At 38.2% G+C, this 15,516-nt stretch overlaps 2 protein-coding genes across 10 annotated transcripts in view; both read right to left on the bottom strand.

Moving 5' to 3' along the window:
• mbtd1 (mbt domain containing 1) overlaps window positions 1-12,386 on the bottom strand; it is a 35,585-nt gene extending 23,199 nt beyond the window's left edge. Inside the window, exons 1-11 of the mRNA XM_080873278.1 lie at window positions 12,218-12,386; window positions 10,025-10,229; window positions 9,266-9,399; window positions 9,064-9,178; window positions 8,892-8,974; window positions 8,695-8,812; window positions 3,511-3,645; window positions 3,351-3,439; window positions 2,947-3,181; window positions 2,692-2,747; window positions 484-588 (exon numbers count right to left, since the gene is read on the bottom strand). Of these exons, the coding sequence (XP_080729404.1) occupies window positions 484-588; window positions 2,692-2,747; window positions 2,947-3,181; window positions 3,351-3,439; window positions 3,511-3,645; window positions 8,695-8,812; window positions 8,892-8,974; window positions 9,064-9,178; window positions 9,266-9,399; window positions 10,025-10,229; window positions 12,218-12,238 (1,296 nt within the window). The 5' untranslated portion in view covers window positions 12,239-12,386. The remainder of the gene's footprint in view (window positions 1-483; window positions 589-2,691; window positions 2,748-2,946; window positions 3,182-3,350; window positions 3,440-3,510; window positions 3,646-8,694; window positions 8,813-8,891; window positions 8,975-9,063; window positions 9,179-9,265; window positions 9,400-10,024; window positions 10,230-12,217) is intronic.
• Window positions 12,387-12,640: 254 nt separating this feature from the next.
• The window catches only part of tdrkh (tudor and KH domain containing), a 33,669-nt gene continuing 30,793 nt past the window's right edge, over window positions 12,641-15,516 (bottom strand). For 3 of the 9 annotated variants that reach the window (XM_080872436.1, XM_080872443.1, XM_080872444.1), the window contains one exon: window positions 14,437-15,456. In XM_080872436.1, the coding sequence (XP_080728562.1) occupies window positions 15,337-15,456 (120 nt within the window). In that variant the 3' untranslated portion in view covers window positions 14,437-15,336. The other 6 variants (XM_080872438.1, XM_080872439.1, XM_080872437.1 and 3 more) reach the window with 6 other exon arrangements.

Genomic DNA, 15,516 nt, shown 5'->3' with positions numbered 1-15,516 from the left:
GACTTTTGACCCAGTGAAGATGGTAGTATTTCTATATCATGTTTCCATTTGGCTTTGCCGTTTCTTAATAGCCAACACAATGTTACTTAATAGCCTACCTGCATTTGTGTATGCATTAGTGAACCCCTTGAGAATTCTGAGAAACACTGGTTATACTGGAAATACTGGTTACACTGATAATCATCTTAACCTGTTAAGATCAGGTTAGGGTTAGTGGCAAAATCTTCCTAAATCCGTTTCTTTTTAGTACCACTTCCTTTACCAGCCTTTTGTTGCCCCTGTCCCAAATTTGCCATGTTGCTGCCATGAAATTCAAAGTGAGCTAATATATTTCATCAAATAGTAAAATATTTAAGTTCAGACATCTGTTTTCTATGTTTTATTGTGAATAAAATAAGGGTTCAGGAGATTTGTAAATCATTGCATTCTGTTTTATTTACATTTTACACCATCCTGACTTTTGCAAAATCAAAACTGGCTTACCTTTCTTACAGTAGCTACACATATAGCTGAGAGATTGAGGGGGTCAATGGCTTCTAACTTCATCCCATCTTTGAACCAGTCCCCACTCTGGTCCACTTCCTTCGTCTGTAAAATAAAAGGGAGACAAGTGAAAAGAAAATAAGAAAGAAAAATTTATGAAAAGAATGCAGACAGTTAGGGTCATCCCCTTAGTGAACTTGATTAGAGTGACGGTACAGTAAGCGGGCCTGTTAGGTTGAAATTGTTAAATGTTGTCATTGTTTTACTTAAATTTGTAAGTTTTGTAAGTTTCTGTCCTCCTCCCCGGACTACATCTATGTGGGGGATGCAATAGCTATAGTGTTTAATTGTAGGGACATCCTATGTGAGAGTTCTGCTTTCTTATTTAGTGAGGATGTTTTACTTCCTGCGCTTGTGTATGGTGAGACTGTTAAAACGGGGTTGAGCCATATACAGGGGGAGGGGAGATGACCCTTTGTGATCAGCAGGAAGTCACACAAACACATCCACACACAGTCACTCACGTTCACGTGCACACACACAACCGAGCACACCGGTTAAAGCTGTTCGTCTTGCTTTCTTCATGAGTTATGAGTCTCTGAACTACCTCCTGAGCTACGGGGGTGGCTGTAGCTCAGGAGGTAGAGGTAGAGCAGGTCACCTACTGATCGGAAGGTTGGTGATTCAATCCGTGGCTCCTCCAGTCTTATTTATAAACCGTATTTCTATTTATACTTCAATGCAACCAACATCCCTACCTCTTTAAACTGTATTTATTATAATCTTATTTAGTATAGTTGCAACTGCACCCCCCCACTCTGTCTGTATGTGTGTGTGTGTGTGTGTGTGTGTATATATATATATATACACACACACACACACACACACACACACACACACACACACACACACACACATATATATATATATATATATATATATATATATATATATATATAAATAAAAGCTATTCTAATTCAATTAAGGGTGATACATATGTGATGTTCATGGTTAAGCAACAGTTTGTGTATGTAAATGATCTGTGTACACAAACGTTTCTGGAGCTTGAAAAGGACTGTGTGCCAATGTCATGCACCAGGATGAAATGATAATTGAAAAGTCAAATGACAGAAATGTAGTATCCATCTCCATTTTACGAAGTTCCAAATGGAGTAGTCAACATCAGACACACAGAAACAGACAGACAAATCCATGCATGTATGAGCAAGAGCACAGAACACCACTGTTGGATTAAATGCTTTTATGAGGATTAACTTCATATTTGTTAAACTACACAATAACATTTTGAATAAATAGCTCTTTCCCACCGAATCTACTACATAAGTATGAAACTTAAATTTTGGTACCCTTATAACACAGGGCTACCACGAGGCAACAAAACAAATTTTGCTCGAGAGTGGAAGAGACATATTTCTTATTATATTAACAGGGACCCCCAAGCACTTAAAAAATTAGGTTAAAGTTTTTTTTCTAAAAATAAAAAAACAAAACTATATACCATAAAGGGTTATAACTTTCAATGTTTGTTATGTTTGGAATTGACAACTCACATTGAAACTGCAACATTTTATAATAGGATTGACTTGGGAATGCACCTGTAAAGGTTTGTGCCTCCAGGATCAAGGAGTAGAAAAGTAGACACTATGGGGACATGTTTAAAGTCTCAGACAATAAATAAGTATTTAGTAACGTTTAAAGCCTTATTTGTGCCATTTCAGTTAAAAGCAACACAGTATTATTTGATTGCGAGCTTTCTTTCAAAATATTGGTTAACAAATAATGTTTTAAACTTGCTTTTTTGATGCCAAAAAAAAATCCAGTTCATTAAAGGGGACATTAAAGTAAAGAAAAAGATGTTTTCAGGTCTTATTCCCCACTTGGATTTGAATTTAAGTGGAGTTTAAAGATTCATTAATCCTGTATTTATTCATTTTGATGAAAGGAGTGCTTTAATTTTTTAAATATAAATCCAAACCAGTCGTAGCACTGTTATGCCTGGCTGAATACTCATCATGCATGTACACACACATACAGTACATCACGTCTGTGTGTTGAAAATCTTCCTAGCTGAAGTGTGAAATCTGCTTTTCAAAGGGGGAAGCTTGCAAGGGAACAGGGACTTTTAGTGGTGGTTCACATGTGGGATAATAAGGATGAAATATATTCTGTTCTTTTGCCAAGTCTTACCTTCTGGAAGAGCTGTGGAGGAGCATCGACTTGACCATCTAATTTCCTTGTTATATCTAGAATATGAATACATGAAAATGACTGGTTACACATAAAGTGGGCATTGTTGTAGTCACGTGTGTCAATGAAGATTTCAAGTAAATATTGACACACGTGACCCACATTCACACCGGACTGTTACTTGATCAACTATAACAATTTTCAAAATTCACAAGTTTTGATTCCTCAGACTCCTTACAAAGTGAGTGTGCCTACCAGATCGTTTGAAGCGGTGTCCAATGCTTCTTGACCAGCCTATATTATGGATAAGAGGGCTATACATGTGGCACCAGAAGTCATCAGCTCCACCCTGGCTCTCCTCATAGACCAACCTCAGGCGACCTCCAATCACTTGCTCTACCAGCGCCACCCGTGTCCGGCTGAGATAGTTCTTATCAACCACCTCAACTCGCATTAGCTTCTTAAAGGGAAATTGCATGTTTTGCTGTACCTTCAGTGAAAAATGAGTGACAGGTTTACTAAACCAAGATGAAATTTAACAGCCAAGGATGAACAGAAACAACAACAATGTTTTATTGTAATTTTAGGTTCAGCAAGAACACTTAAAAATAAAATAAATATATAAAATGCAGCTTTACAATACTGGGCTGATGCCTTACCATATCATTAAAGTTAGGTGGCAGTGTTTTAGCTCCAGTGAGGCGCTTCACAAGAAACGTTTTCCAGTTAGAGTACTTATGTTGTATGCCTGTAGAGAGCAGCAATAATTAACCATAGTGCTAAAGAAAACTTAAGTGATTTGTTTGTCAAAACACTCACTTTTTGGAGGTACGAGGGGTTTGCCACTTGAAGCACACCATCCCACAGGGCGAACTTCAGGTATGCAGAGGTTACACCAGAAGTCTTTACTTGTGTCACTGTCAAAGCCCTCATAACGCAGGAGAGCCTTGAACCCTGAAGAACAAGAGGAAACACTGTTAATGTGCGCACTAATTCTTGACATCAGAAACAGTAGATTGAAAAATTGACCACTATCCGCGGTCAGTTTGCTTATTCTATATTCAGCTTCTTGACTAGTTGGAGAAAAAAAATTTGATACAAAGACCGTATTCACATGTGGTATAAACAGTGTTGGGACTAACGCGTTATTAAGTAACGCGTTACAGTAACTACGTTATTATTGTGGTAACGAGCACGGTAACTAGTTATTATGCCAAAACCGGGAACGCGTTACTCGTTACTGGGATTTAAATAGGCTCGTTATTCGTTACTTCGTGTGGTGGCTATTGCGGAGCTTCCACAGATTCAATAACATTAGCAAGTGGTGGAGGCCAGCAGGTGGATGAAGGAAAAGGGAGGCAAGAGGAGAGACCCGAAGCGGCCGCTGGTCCGAGAGTGTCAGGTGAACTGAACTTCAGGTAAGAAGTTATGACCTGCAGTCCATCTGGGTCAGATATAAACCAAGTTTAGGTGGAGTTTATTTTTGTTATGCTGACTTTTTCGTACTGCATGCTAGCTAGCATGACGGAGTTTCTATACAGCTGGGTGGTGCTATGTTACTGATGTTGAACTTTATTTTGTTCATAAGGTTAATTATTAGAGTTGCCAACCGTCCCGTAAAAAACGGAATCGTCTCGTATTCAGAGAAAATATTACACGTTTCGTATTGAGGTGAAAAGGAACACAGTTTGTCCCGGACTTCAGCTACAATGAAAAAGACACAAAGCTGGAGTTATTCTGTGTCTTTGCTGCACAGCTGCCTCTTCTCCCCTCTCTCTCCTGTTGCTACTTCAATCATGAAACTGATCAATGATCAGCTGATCGGCTTTTCTCTCGTGTTTATTTATCGCCCACTTTGCGCCAGAAAGAGGAAACCAGCGGATGTCGCGCTAAACAACAGCAGCATGTTTAAGCTTGATCAGCTGTTGTTAGAATTTATTTAAAATTACTTTCTAGTATCAGCTGATGTTTGCTGGAGCCACAGCTGTAAAGCTGCTGGTCATGATGTCGGTTTGGATATGTGGTGAGAGGGAAACATGAAGATGAAACCAGGAGATGTCCTTACTGAATCATCAGAGCTGTGATGGAGAAACAGGTTTACCTTTTAGTTAACATGAATGAGTTGAAGGGAAGTTATGAAGTAAACTAGTAAGTAAGTAAGTAAACTTTATTTATTAAGTGCTTTTCACAGCGCTTAATAAATAAGCGCTGTGAAAAGCGCTTATTTATTAATACTTAATAAATGAACTGTTTCTGAGAGACAAATAACACCAGGATCCTTTTCTAAGTAGCTGACAGCTGGTAACTGTGCAGGGGCGGGTCTAGCAAAGTGTTGCCAGGGGGCCAGGTAGAGCATTAAAAGGGAAAGGGGGGCACAAGGAAATACTTTCTTATTCTCATTTAAAATGTCTCCCTTTAAAAAAAATAATTATCTGAGTCTTACAACAAACAATTGATAGATTGATGCATGTATACCATCAGAACAGTGTACATCACTGTCACAACAGTGTTTATTTTCATTCAAAGGCTTTATGATTTTTCCTATAATGCCCGGGACGATTTTTTTGTCCCAGTCCAGCTCTGTATGCAGCTCATCTGCAGTCTGGTGTTACCTACATCTTCCTATTCAGAAGGCAGAATTTCCGAGTTCTGAGTACAATCGAAAGCACCACGACTGCAGTTTTTGTGTTGGATGTAAAAAGCAGGCTAGGATAGAATCAGGCGTGGGATTTCTCTCGTGGAAATGTGCACATTATTTTTTCCAAAGGTTTCTTTCTAAACAATCTCAGAAAATCACTTCTGTTTCAGTGCTGAATTTCTTTAACAGCTCATAACAAAGATGTCTGAAGTGAAGCCTTAGTGAAGGAATGGAAATCAGATTGTCCTGTACTTTACACATAGATGATAAATACATGTGACAGCTAAACATACCAATGAATGTAAACATCTTATTTTTAAGGTTTTTTCCCCCTCTGATGTCAACTTGCACATTTTATTTGTTGGGATGTGGACTGTCACATGTGGAATGGGAGAAGGGGTTTGTTGCTTATTTCTTTGTTTATGGTAAAACTTAAAAATCAAATACAGACTTTTATTAGCTCAGGTAGAGGGATATATCTGGTACTTTCATCTATGTGTAGGTTTGTTGTCAGTATTGTCATCAACACAATTGCTGCCAGGACAAAGCAATAAACCTTGACAGATATGGGTCTGACTAATGAGGATGATATTGGCTCAATTGAGAATGAATTTTTAAACTATTTTAGTACTGTAATTTAAAAAAAAAAAAAATACAACTATTCTTGCAGCATGTCAGTGTGTAGTATTAAGACCTAGAAAAACTTAAGGCTACAACTTTACAAGGTTGGGCGATATGTAGGATTTTTCCAACCGGCATTCGTCAGTCCAATAAATGACGATAGGTGATATATTTGCACAGGTGACTTTTTGAATTTATACGTTTTTTGGAGGGAATATTTCACTTTCTTTTCTTGTTTGTTTCAGTATTAATATAGGTACGTTCTTGATTAGTCATTTGTTTATTTGAGAGGCACCAAATCGCACAAAAGACAACTTTACGTCAAAGATTTTTTTTATGTTCGCTGGAAGAAACATTTTTTAACATACATTTTGTATCTTGTTGTTTGGTCGAGTGTGTAAGACAGATAAACATTGGAAGAGCCTGTAAACACTAGGGGTGCAACGATACACAAAATTCACGGTTCGGTTCGGTTCGATACTTTGGTGTCACGGTTCGATATTTTTTCAATACAAAAAAAATGTTCATGCCTTTTTAATTTGTCATTTATTAAAATTATAAATATATATTTTAACTCAAAAGTACAGTTTTTAAATTTAACCCTAACCCTTGTGCGTGTTTTTTATTTTGACAGCGAATGCACACCTGCAGACCACTTATGTGCAGCCCTGGTTATTTAGCTCGTCATATTGCAGCCACAGAAATTCTTTTGTCCATGAAACCATAAAGCTGCACTTTCTTTTTGCCTTATAGTCTGATTTGTCATAACTTCTCCGTTTTGTGGTAAGCTTTTCTTTGGCTGTCACTTCTTCACCCTGACCTGTCTTATTTGGCTCAGCAGAACTAAAATATATATCCTGCTGCTTTTACACACGCACTCACATAAGCTCAGCGATTCTCTGCGCGATCAACCTCTCACATGTTTAAGCTGCGGGAGATTTCACTTGTCATGTTTGCATAGTAAGCTAACGATTAATAAGACGATGTCAGAGGAATTGGTGCACAAATTATCATCACTCACAGATCAGTGCTGTCGCTCTCTATGTTCGCACGATTGCAAAGTGAAAGCAAAAAAACAAGCACAAATTCAAACGCGATTTCAATATGTCACATATTGACAGTGGCTCACCGATGCCAATGACATAATTACCCAGCTACATTTCTGAAAGAATGCAAAAGCATTGACATATATTTTTCCTTCCTACAATAGCCCGACGGGCAGGGTAGCCCGTCTGAAAAAAATCGCTAGCCCCAGGACGTCGGGCTAGCGATTTTGCGAGCCCTGTATCTGATTGAGGAATCACTCATCTTTGGAAAAGAGAGTTTATTACAGAGAAATGTCTCTTTCCAAAATAAAAGCTATACTATCCGCTTCTTCTGGGCTATATTCTCAGCAGCATAAGGAGAATCATGTGCTAACAGCTGTCTAAATGACTCGGCTAAAGTTAGTAGCATGCTTGTTGTTTTTGTCTTTGCACTAGGATGATGTCGGCGTAAATGTGCAGTCATATTCGTTGTGTTCCCACTAGTGCTTTCAGGTTAATCTCGTTGAAATGACCTTAACGCCACAACACGGCAAATCTCCGTTAACGAGCTACCGCCGATCGCCCCGTGCATGGGGCTAGACGGCCAGCTAACTGCGCTAACACACTAGTTCCCACCCATGTAATTGAGCATTGCATGGCACATCCAACATACTGTTTTACTTTAGTCCATGACTCGCTTACCTTCAGGGTCATACGTCACATGAAAACCAAATAAAATAATTCCAAACGCCAGATCTGAATGAGGGTGGGGGAGGTCCATCTTGCAAGGAGAGCTTAACTTCTGTCTCGCTAGCTTGCCCTGCGCTCTTCCTCCTGACTATGCTGTCTGTGTTGAGCGCTCAGTGGATCTGCGCTCGACAGTGCAGCCTAGGCGGAGTAGTCGAACGCAGATTCACTGAGCGCTCAACACAGACAGCATCGTCAGAAGGAAAGTTGATAAAATAAATTACAAATGTTGTATTGTTCGATACATATGCGTACCGAACCGAAAGCACTATATTGAACAATTCAATATCGATACGAATATCGTTGCACCCCTAGTAAACACGGTTAAAGTGGAAAAAAGAAACCAGTTTTTCTTTGTTTCCCTGCCCAACATTGTATTTTTTTATTTAAATAAAATGTTTTTGTTTTTTACTGAACATAGGATACTGTCTTTCTTTCTTTCTGTTATGACTTTGTGTAAATTGATCGCTGCATTTGGGGGCACACTGAGGAGGGTGCCGTTAAAACAGCGCTATTATTGTTTTTGTTGACTTTTTCTCTTAGCTTCAACCAACATTATTAGCAAACTTACTAACGGGCAAATAAATAAATTGCTCTTGTAAAAACGATTGGCGAAAGGCTCAGCCTATCGTTGATCGTTGATAAATTCGTCCAATCACCCAACCTTACTACACCGATTCTGAGTCAACTAGCAGCTGCAAGTTCTCTTTTATGTAAAGCCAAATGCCTCTCTTGTGGTTCACTGTCTCATCAACAACAACTACTTGTTGTGGAAACAGCGAAACTAACTGTTCAAATGTTCAGTGTGACTTTTACATTGGACTTTGCATACATTTGCTATGTCGTGATGTACTTATTCAGCATTAACACTTACTCCTAACAGAGTTCACAAAAATGAAAAGACACAAACACAATTAAAAACACCCCAAGGGTTGTGTGAGAGATTTTACCTTAATTACTTGTAGTGTTTACCTGCTAGCTTTATGATTTCTGCTATCCAGTACACCTTGGTGGAGAAGTTGGTATCAGAGTTGGGCACTTCAATCCTCACACCTACTTCAATATCTCCCCAACATGTTCCCATGGGGGCCTGAGGCACAGAAGTTATCAGCTATGATAATCATAGTATCATATCAGTGGTGACCATATTCTCAGCTCCAGCTACTTACATGCTTGAAACAGCTGACAGGAGCCCCCACCGTGTTACTGCTACAGATATACTGCCCCCAGTCAAAACTCTCTCCAGCGACCACTGACGGAAACAACAATTAGTTTGTTGCTTGTGTACATCAAAAAGAGCAGAAATATGAGCCCCATCATGATTGCTTTTTCATAGCCTACCCGCTTTCAGTTTGGCCTGGTTCTGTTGACTTGCTTGGTACTGGGCATAAGCTGCCAACTTTGCCATGAGAGGCTGTTTCTGTAAGACTTTAGCCTTTTTTGTTGGTGGTTTGCCCTTGTAAAAACCAAAGCAGATGTTAATATTTACATAATACAAAATTATGAAACTACTATACTTGTTTATCAAAGATAATGCATTTACCTGGAGTCTTGCCAAGATGCTAGCTTTTTTAGAATTTGAGGAATAACTCCTAGAACAGGACACACTGCAGAAACGCTTGGTTTTGGAGTAAAAAGCATCTCGTACACCGACCATCCCACACATCTCACAGGTGGCTGTGAAAACAAACCGAAATAGATCAGCAGTCTACAAATGGTAAATGGCATTTATAGTTATCCCCATAAGTATTTGGAAATTGACACAATTGCAATTTTTGCTCTGTACGTGGTAAATAGACTGGTTTTTATATAGCGCCTTTCTACTCTGAATACTAAAAGCTCTTTATACATCTTTCCTCATTCACTCATTCACATGCAATCGCACAAGCACTTTTTTATAGGCACTTTCTACCCAACAGTCATACACATTCATTGTCCGGTGGATGCATCGGAGAACAACTTGGGGTTATTATCTTGGCCAAGGATATTTGGCATGTAGAATGGAGCAGAAGGGGACCGAGCCACCCAATCACTACAGTGGATTTTAAATTAACCAAATGTGATACAAATGAAAAATTTCAGCTTTAATTCAAAGGGTATACCAAAAGTAATGCATTAACTGTTTAGGTAATTCAATATCTTGGCCAAGGATATTTGCACATATGAATGTTGAGGAGCTGAGAATCAAACTAATAATCGTTCTACTTCCTGAGCCACAGCAGCTAAACGTAAACACTATTATTGTTCACTCACAGATTATTATTTAAGCAATACACACAAAAAATAAGCCTCATGTACTGACCCATTCCAGCCTTTCCATCAGGGTAGGTGTAGACTTGTCCATTGTTCTTGATGATGGGCAGACTAGCAGGGATAGAGGGTACCACCTCATCCTCACTGTCGTCTGAGCTAGAGCTGCTGGTGGACTCCTCGCTGCAGCTGTCATAGCCATCAAACATCCCGAATGAGTCTCGTCGCTTACGATCTGAACGTGGGGTACGCTCAGCCTTTACAGAGGACACAACAGAGAAACACTGAATGAATTCATATGGATGCTTTTAGGGGTGTCTGTAGCTCAGGAGGTTCTCCTCTCCATTTCTCCGTATAATGTAACACGTTTACTTTGGCATTGGTCATGGAGAAAGCAGTGAAATTGGTCTAAGACATAGGTGTCAAACTCTGGCCCGTGGGCCTAATTTGGCCCGCAGCCTAATTACATTTGGCCCGCAAAGCCATACCAAATTATTATTAGAGCTGGCCTACTGGTATTATACAGCTAATATATATATTCTTTAGTATTAAGCTTTGCTTGTTCCATATTCAGTTTTTCAGCAAAACTTGTTTGAGTCCATAAGAAGAGATTCATTCTTAAATCTGGAGGAAGATTTTTTTTTTTTCAATAAATATTAACGTTAGCCCGCGACCTTGTTCCAGTTTTGAATTTTGGCCCACTGTGTATTTGAGTTTGACACCCCTGGTCTAAGAGAAGGTAACTGTTCAGAAAAACATATTTCATTCAAATCATTTTATTTTACTCCATTCCTTTTGAGTTATTTTACTTTAGTAAAACTCAATAAAAGAAAAATAATTCTTTTGAGCTATTGCACTTTATTTTAACGGCTCCTTACAAATGTCCTTGTTCTGTGGTTCTGGAGTTTAGCCACACAAACTAGCCAAAAATTTGTCTTTAGTGCAGAAGAGATGCCCAGTTTATTTATTTATTTATTTTTTAACAGCGGCGCTCTTATTCAAATTAAATATACCATGGTTTTTAATATTAATAAAATTAACCTTTTCTTTGAACATATAATTAATGGTAAAAGCACAGCAATAATAGTGCCTTAAAATAATTCTTATTACTGTTAATCTCAATCTCTGTGCGAATCAATACAAAAAAACGAAGATACTTAAAACAACAACTTCTGTGAGGAGGCTAGAAAGGGAATATTGCTCTAAGGCATTCTTGGGAGGTAGAAAGGGGAAGAATGGGGGAGCAGACACAGTCTGCAATAGTTGCAAAAGAAATAGTTTGATTGCAAGGTTGATGCAAAATATAATAATGGACCAGAAGAAAATAAAGATTCAAATCTTTTTAGTTCACATTTTTATTATTTTTGTAATCAATATTATTTCCTTTTTTGAGCATTTGTAAGATGTTTTAGACAAATGTCAACAAAAATCAAGTCCCTAAGCTAAATTTTAGTATTGAAGTGAAGCTGAACTTATTTTAGTTGAAAGATGCAGTTTTACAGTTCGCCTTTCATCATTAATGCATCATTTAGATTCAGGTAGGAAAATATCAGCGAACCATATCTGAGTCAGCATGACTTTGTTCGAAACGCCCAAACATCTAAATAAATAAATTCTACGTGAAAATATGGAAGTCTGATCACAGGATCCGGAACAATGCGTACATGTTGTCAAAGCTAGTTTACTTCCTCTTCACAGCATCTCAGCTCAAACATTACACTACGCACAACTGTTTAACTTAAAAAAAAATATATATATATATATATATATATATATATATATATATATATATATATATATATATATATATATATATATATATCTCAAGACACCCATTTCCAAAGACATCCTTCGTAAGCTACATTTTGCATACATATATATTAAAAAGTAAACTAATACCGAAACTAAAACAAGGGACGGCCTTATTACAAACACCTCCTAAAGCTAAACAGCACTAGCATAGCTAGCTAGCAGAACCTGTTTCTCCAGGGGTTTTTTTTTTCAGAGCAAAGCCTTTTTACGTTCGTCTATTATATAGTTGCAATAGTTAGACTTGTAAGAAAACTCTACTTGTTTTTTTTTTCAGAGAGAGAAAGAGACGAAAGAAAGAGCTTTAGTATTATGTGTAGATGGGTGAGCCACTAGCTGGCTATCGTAAACAGATAACAACAAAGGAGGCGTACTAGCCTGAACAATCCACTGGAAACGGAGGCTCGCGGCCCAAAAATGTTTCAAACCAACTCACCAAATCCCTTGCGTTTTCCATCAGCCCTTCATATAGATGCTCTTCCAGTTACCTGCACTTCCTAATTCAAACAAATCCCCTCACCTGGGGTATAACCTAGCTTTGAATTTTAGTCTAAATACTACCAAGCAGGATATCAACAAATTACTCTGCAGCCTCTGCGCATGAGCGACCGTAACCTACTTTCGTGTGATTGGTGGATCTGCAATGGAGGTCATCGACCGATGCAGACACAAAATAGACTTCGCAGAGTAACTGAATGAAAGGGGCCTTCAGAACAACTACAGATTATTAGTCGGTGTAAGTACAGTAACGTTACAGTAATTTCAATGGTTTTGTTTTGTTTATAACTAGCTCCTGACTTTCATTTGAAATTTTTCCATATAAAAAGAACTTCAAAATAAAATACACAAGTATTACATGTGAAGTAAAATAAATATTTTATTAGGATATAGTGACATTATTACATTTTCAAAGACAATCTTTCTTGTGAAAGATTTCTACAGTAGATGTAATATGTTCACACTGAACAAAATCTGAGAACCACATTCAACAACACTTTAGCTTTTAACTTCCAAAATATATTCACTTAAGCCTGATAATGGGCATAGTTTTTTTTGATATACATACAAGTATAGCAAGAAACTAAACAATATTAACCACAAACCAACTGAACTTTGCTCCAGTAATTCCAATCACAGTGCTTTTCAGTAATAATACTGGCATTCTAGATTTATTCCTTTCCCTATTCCTTGAACACAAAATTTAGCAAAGCAGAACAAAACATTAAACAAAAAACAAAGAATTATTTGCTGAAGTAACAACAACAAATGGATAATGGCTGGAAGAACTGTGGCACACTCATCAAGTAGGTAAGGCTTCAGGAAGAGGGTTTATGTAATCAAGTTTAGGTTAGGCAAAGCTCTATATCATCATTAGGGCTGATGCTGAGGAGTAGATGTTGAGGGCTGCTAAAGAAAAGTTAATCATTTTTAGACATAATGGTTCACACAAGAGCGTTCACTAGCAAATGTTCAGAATCAGACATCAAACTGGGAGAAGATACCTTGGTTTTTTTTAAATATCTTTGGTCTCACAGCAACTCGTCCTCCACAACATCATCAACACTTCCTGATATAGAGGCAGCTTCTGAGGTGCAAGAAGGAAACACTCAAGTTAACAATGACTGTAACAGCAGCTTCAACTCTTTTTGTTTATCCACCATGGTACAAAAGCTTGACTGAGAGTCATAGTGACACCGTTCCTTTGTTTCACTATGTTATCTTTATTTTCACTGTATTGCTTTTTCTTACGGATTTAAACCTCCCCCAGATAGGAAACTGCTTTATGATAAGAACATGTAGGATTTTCCTCTCTAAAATAAGACAAATCTTTCACGATCTTTGCTAATTCTAGTTACAAAGCAAACAACTAGAAACATTAACATAAGGGTGGCTGTAGCTCAGGTGGCAGAGCAGGTCAGCCACTAATCAGAAGGTCGGCGGTTCGATCCCAGGCTGCACCCTGGCTGCATGCCAAATATCCTTGGGCAAGATACTAACCCCGTGTTTGCCTACTGGTGGTGGTCAGAGGGCCCGGTGGCGCCAGTGTCCGGCAGCCTCGCCTCTGTCAGTGCACCCCAGGGCAGCTGTGGCTACAATGTAGCTTGCTATCGCCAGTGTGTGAATGGGTGAATGACTGAATGTAGTGTAAAGCGCTTTGGGGTCCTATGGACTAGAAAAGCGCTATACAAATGCAGGCCATTTACCATTTCCTGATTTGTTAGAGATAAACTACAAATTGCACTGAATACAAGTATTTGGAGTATTAGGGTCAAGTTAATTGATCATAATCAAAATGTATATTGTTGTGTTCATTTCTTCTTGAGACACTTTAGAAAGTTGATTTAACAGAACTGCATTCCTGTTAATTTTCCACCACATGGGGGCATACACTACCTCTCTGTAGGTGTAAGAAGTGTCCCAAGTCAAGTATCTGATCCAATGTGGACATCACTTGGATATTCTGTTGTATTTAGAAACCTAGATAACATTTTTACTTCAACATACAATCCCAGTAACATCAGGGTATGAGGGTTACTTTATGATCGCTTAAACATAGTCACTGGCAAATCTACAGTTCCATGACAGAACTCACCTGATAAACTAATACAGGAAAGACTGAGCTCTGATGATGCTCCTATTACATCATCCTGTTGGAAGAATAAAAGTGATTAGCCGCTGTTAAACAGTCCTCCAAACTTTCAGAACAGAAGTAAGGGGATTACCTAATCTCTCAGGCATAAAGATAAATTAAAATAATAATAATAAAAAATGACAGAGTACCTTGTCGGATACAGTTGGACAGAGATTAATATACCTGACAAGCACACCCAAGAAAACTAGGATGCTAGAATTGCATACCAATAATAAGAAGCAAGATTCTTTATTATTCTTTTATTAATGTCTTCCTTCACATACAGAAGTTCATATAAACTCATCATGTGCATGAATGCCATTGTAATTCTGGACTTGACTGATGATTTCTTTTAGCTGTTCTTTTTACAAGGGTGGAATAATCATACAGCATATATATTTTATGACATTAAAAAACAAAAATTGGGTCCATCATTTGGAAATCATTTTGGATATTCTCTAATCTGCAAAAGGTAAGAATTATACATATAGTGTCAAATATAAACATACACTCTCACTAATATTTGGTTAACTGTCTCTTAGCAAGTTGTACCTCGTTTAATAGCCATCAATAAGCTTCTGGCATTTAGTTGCTGATTTGAGTCAAAGAATTTGAAGTTAACCCTTATTTTCAACATTCAATCCAATTTGTGCAACAGTACCACTGGCACAGTGCAGTATAAAGGTACATCAGACCAAGATGAAGTCCCTGTTGCAGGAACCTACAGTGCAGCACTAAGGATCTGGATTTGATCCTGATGAGATGCATGAGGAGCCTAGTCCGGAATTACCCAGTAGTAATAGTCCAAATGGTACAGGTGGAATGGGCCCAGCCAGCTAGAAGACTAAATGGTATCAGTCTTGCAGCCATGACTCACCTGCAAATCATGGCTGCAAGTCAGGGTTGTTGTCAGTCAGTGGAGGTTAACTGAGGGAGTCTGGATTCCCAAAAATGAGAATTCCACAATCATCCAGCAGTTTTGATCTATCTCTCTGTTCAGTGTTGATTTTTCCAGGATTTTTTCCCGCTGGCTTACAGACGTCCTGTTCAAGATTAAGTATATTGATACCCTATTTTTGTCCAGGAAGAAGTAAGAGACGCTG

Source organism: Rhamphochromis sp. 'chilingali' (assembly GCF_963969265.1).
Source record: "Rhamphochromis sp. 'chilingali' genome assembly, chromosome: 22".
Classification (NCBI taxonomy): Eukaryota; Metazoa; Chordata; class Actinopteri; order Cichliformes; family Cichlidae; genus Rhamphochromis; species Rhamphochromis sp. 'chilingali'.
The sequence above is the reverse complement of the archived record's forward strand: the minus strand, read 5'-3'. Positions and strand labels throughout refer to the sequence as shown.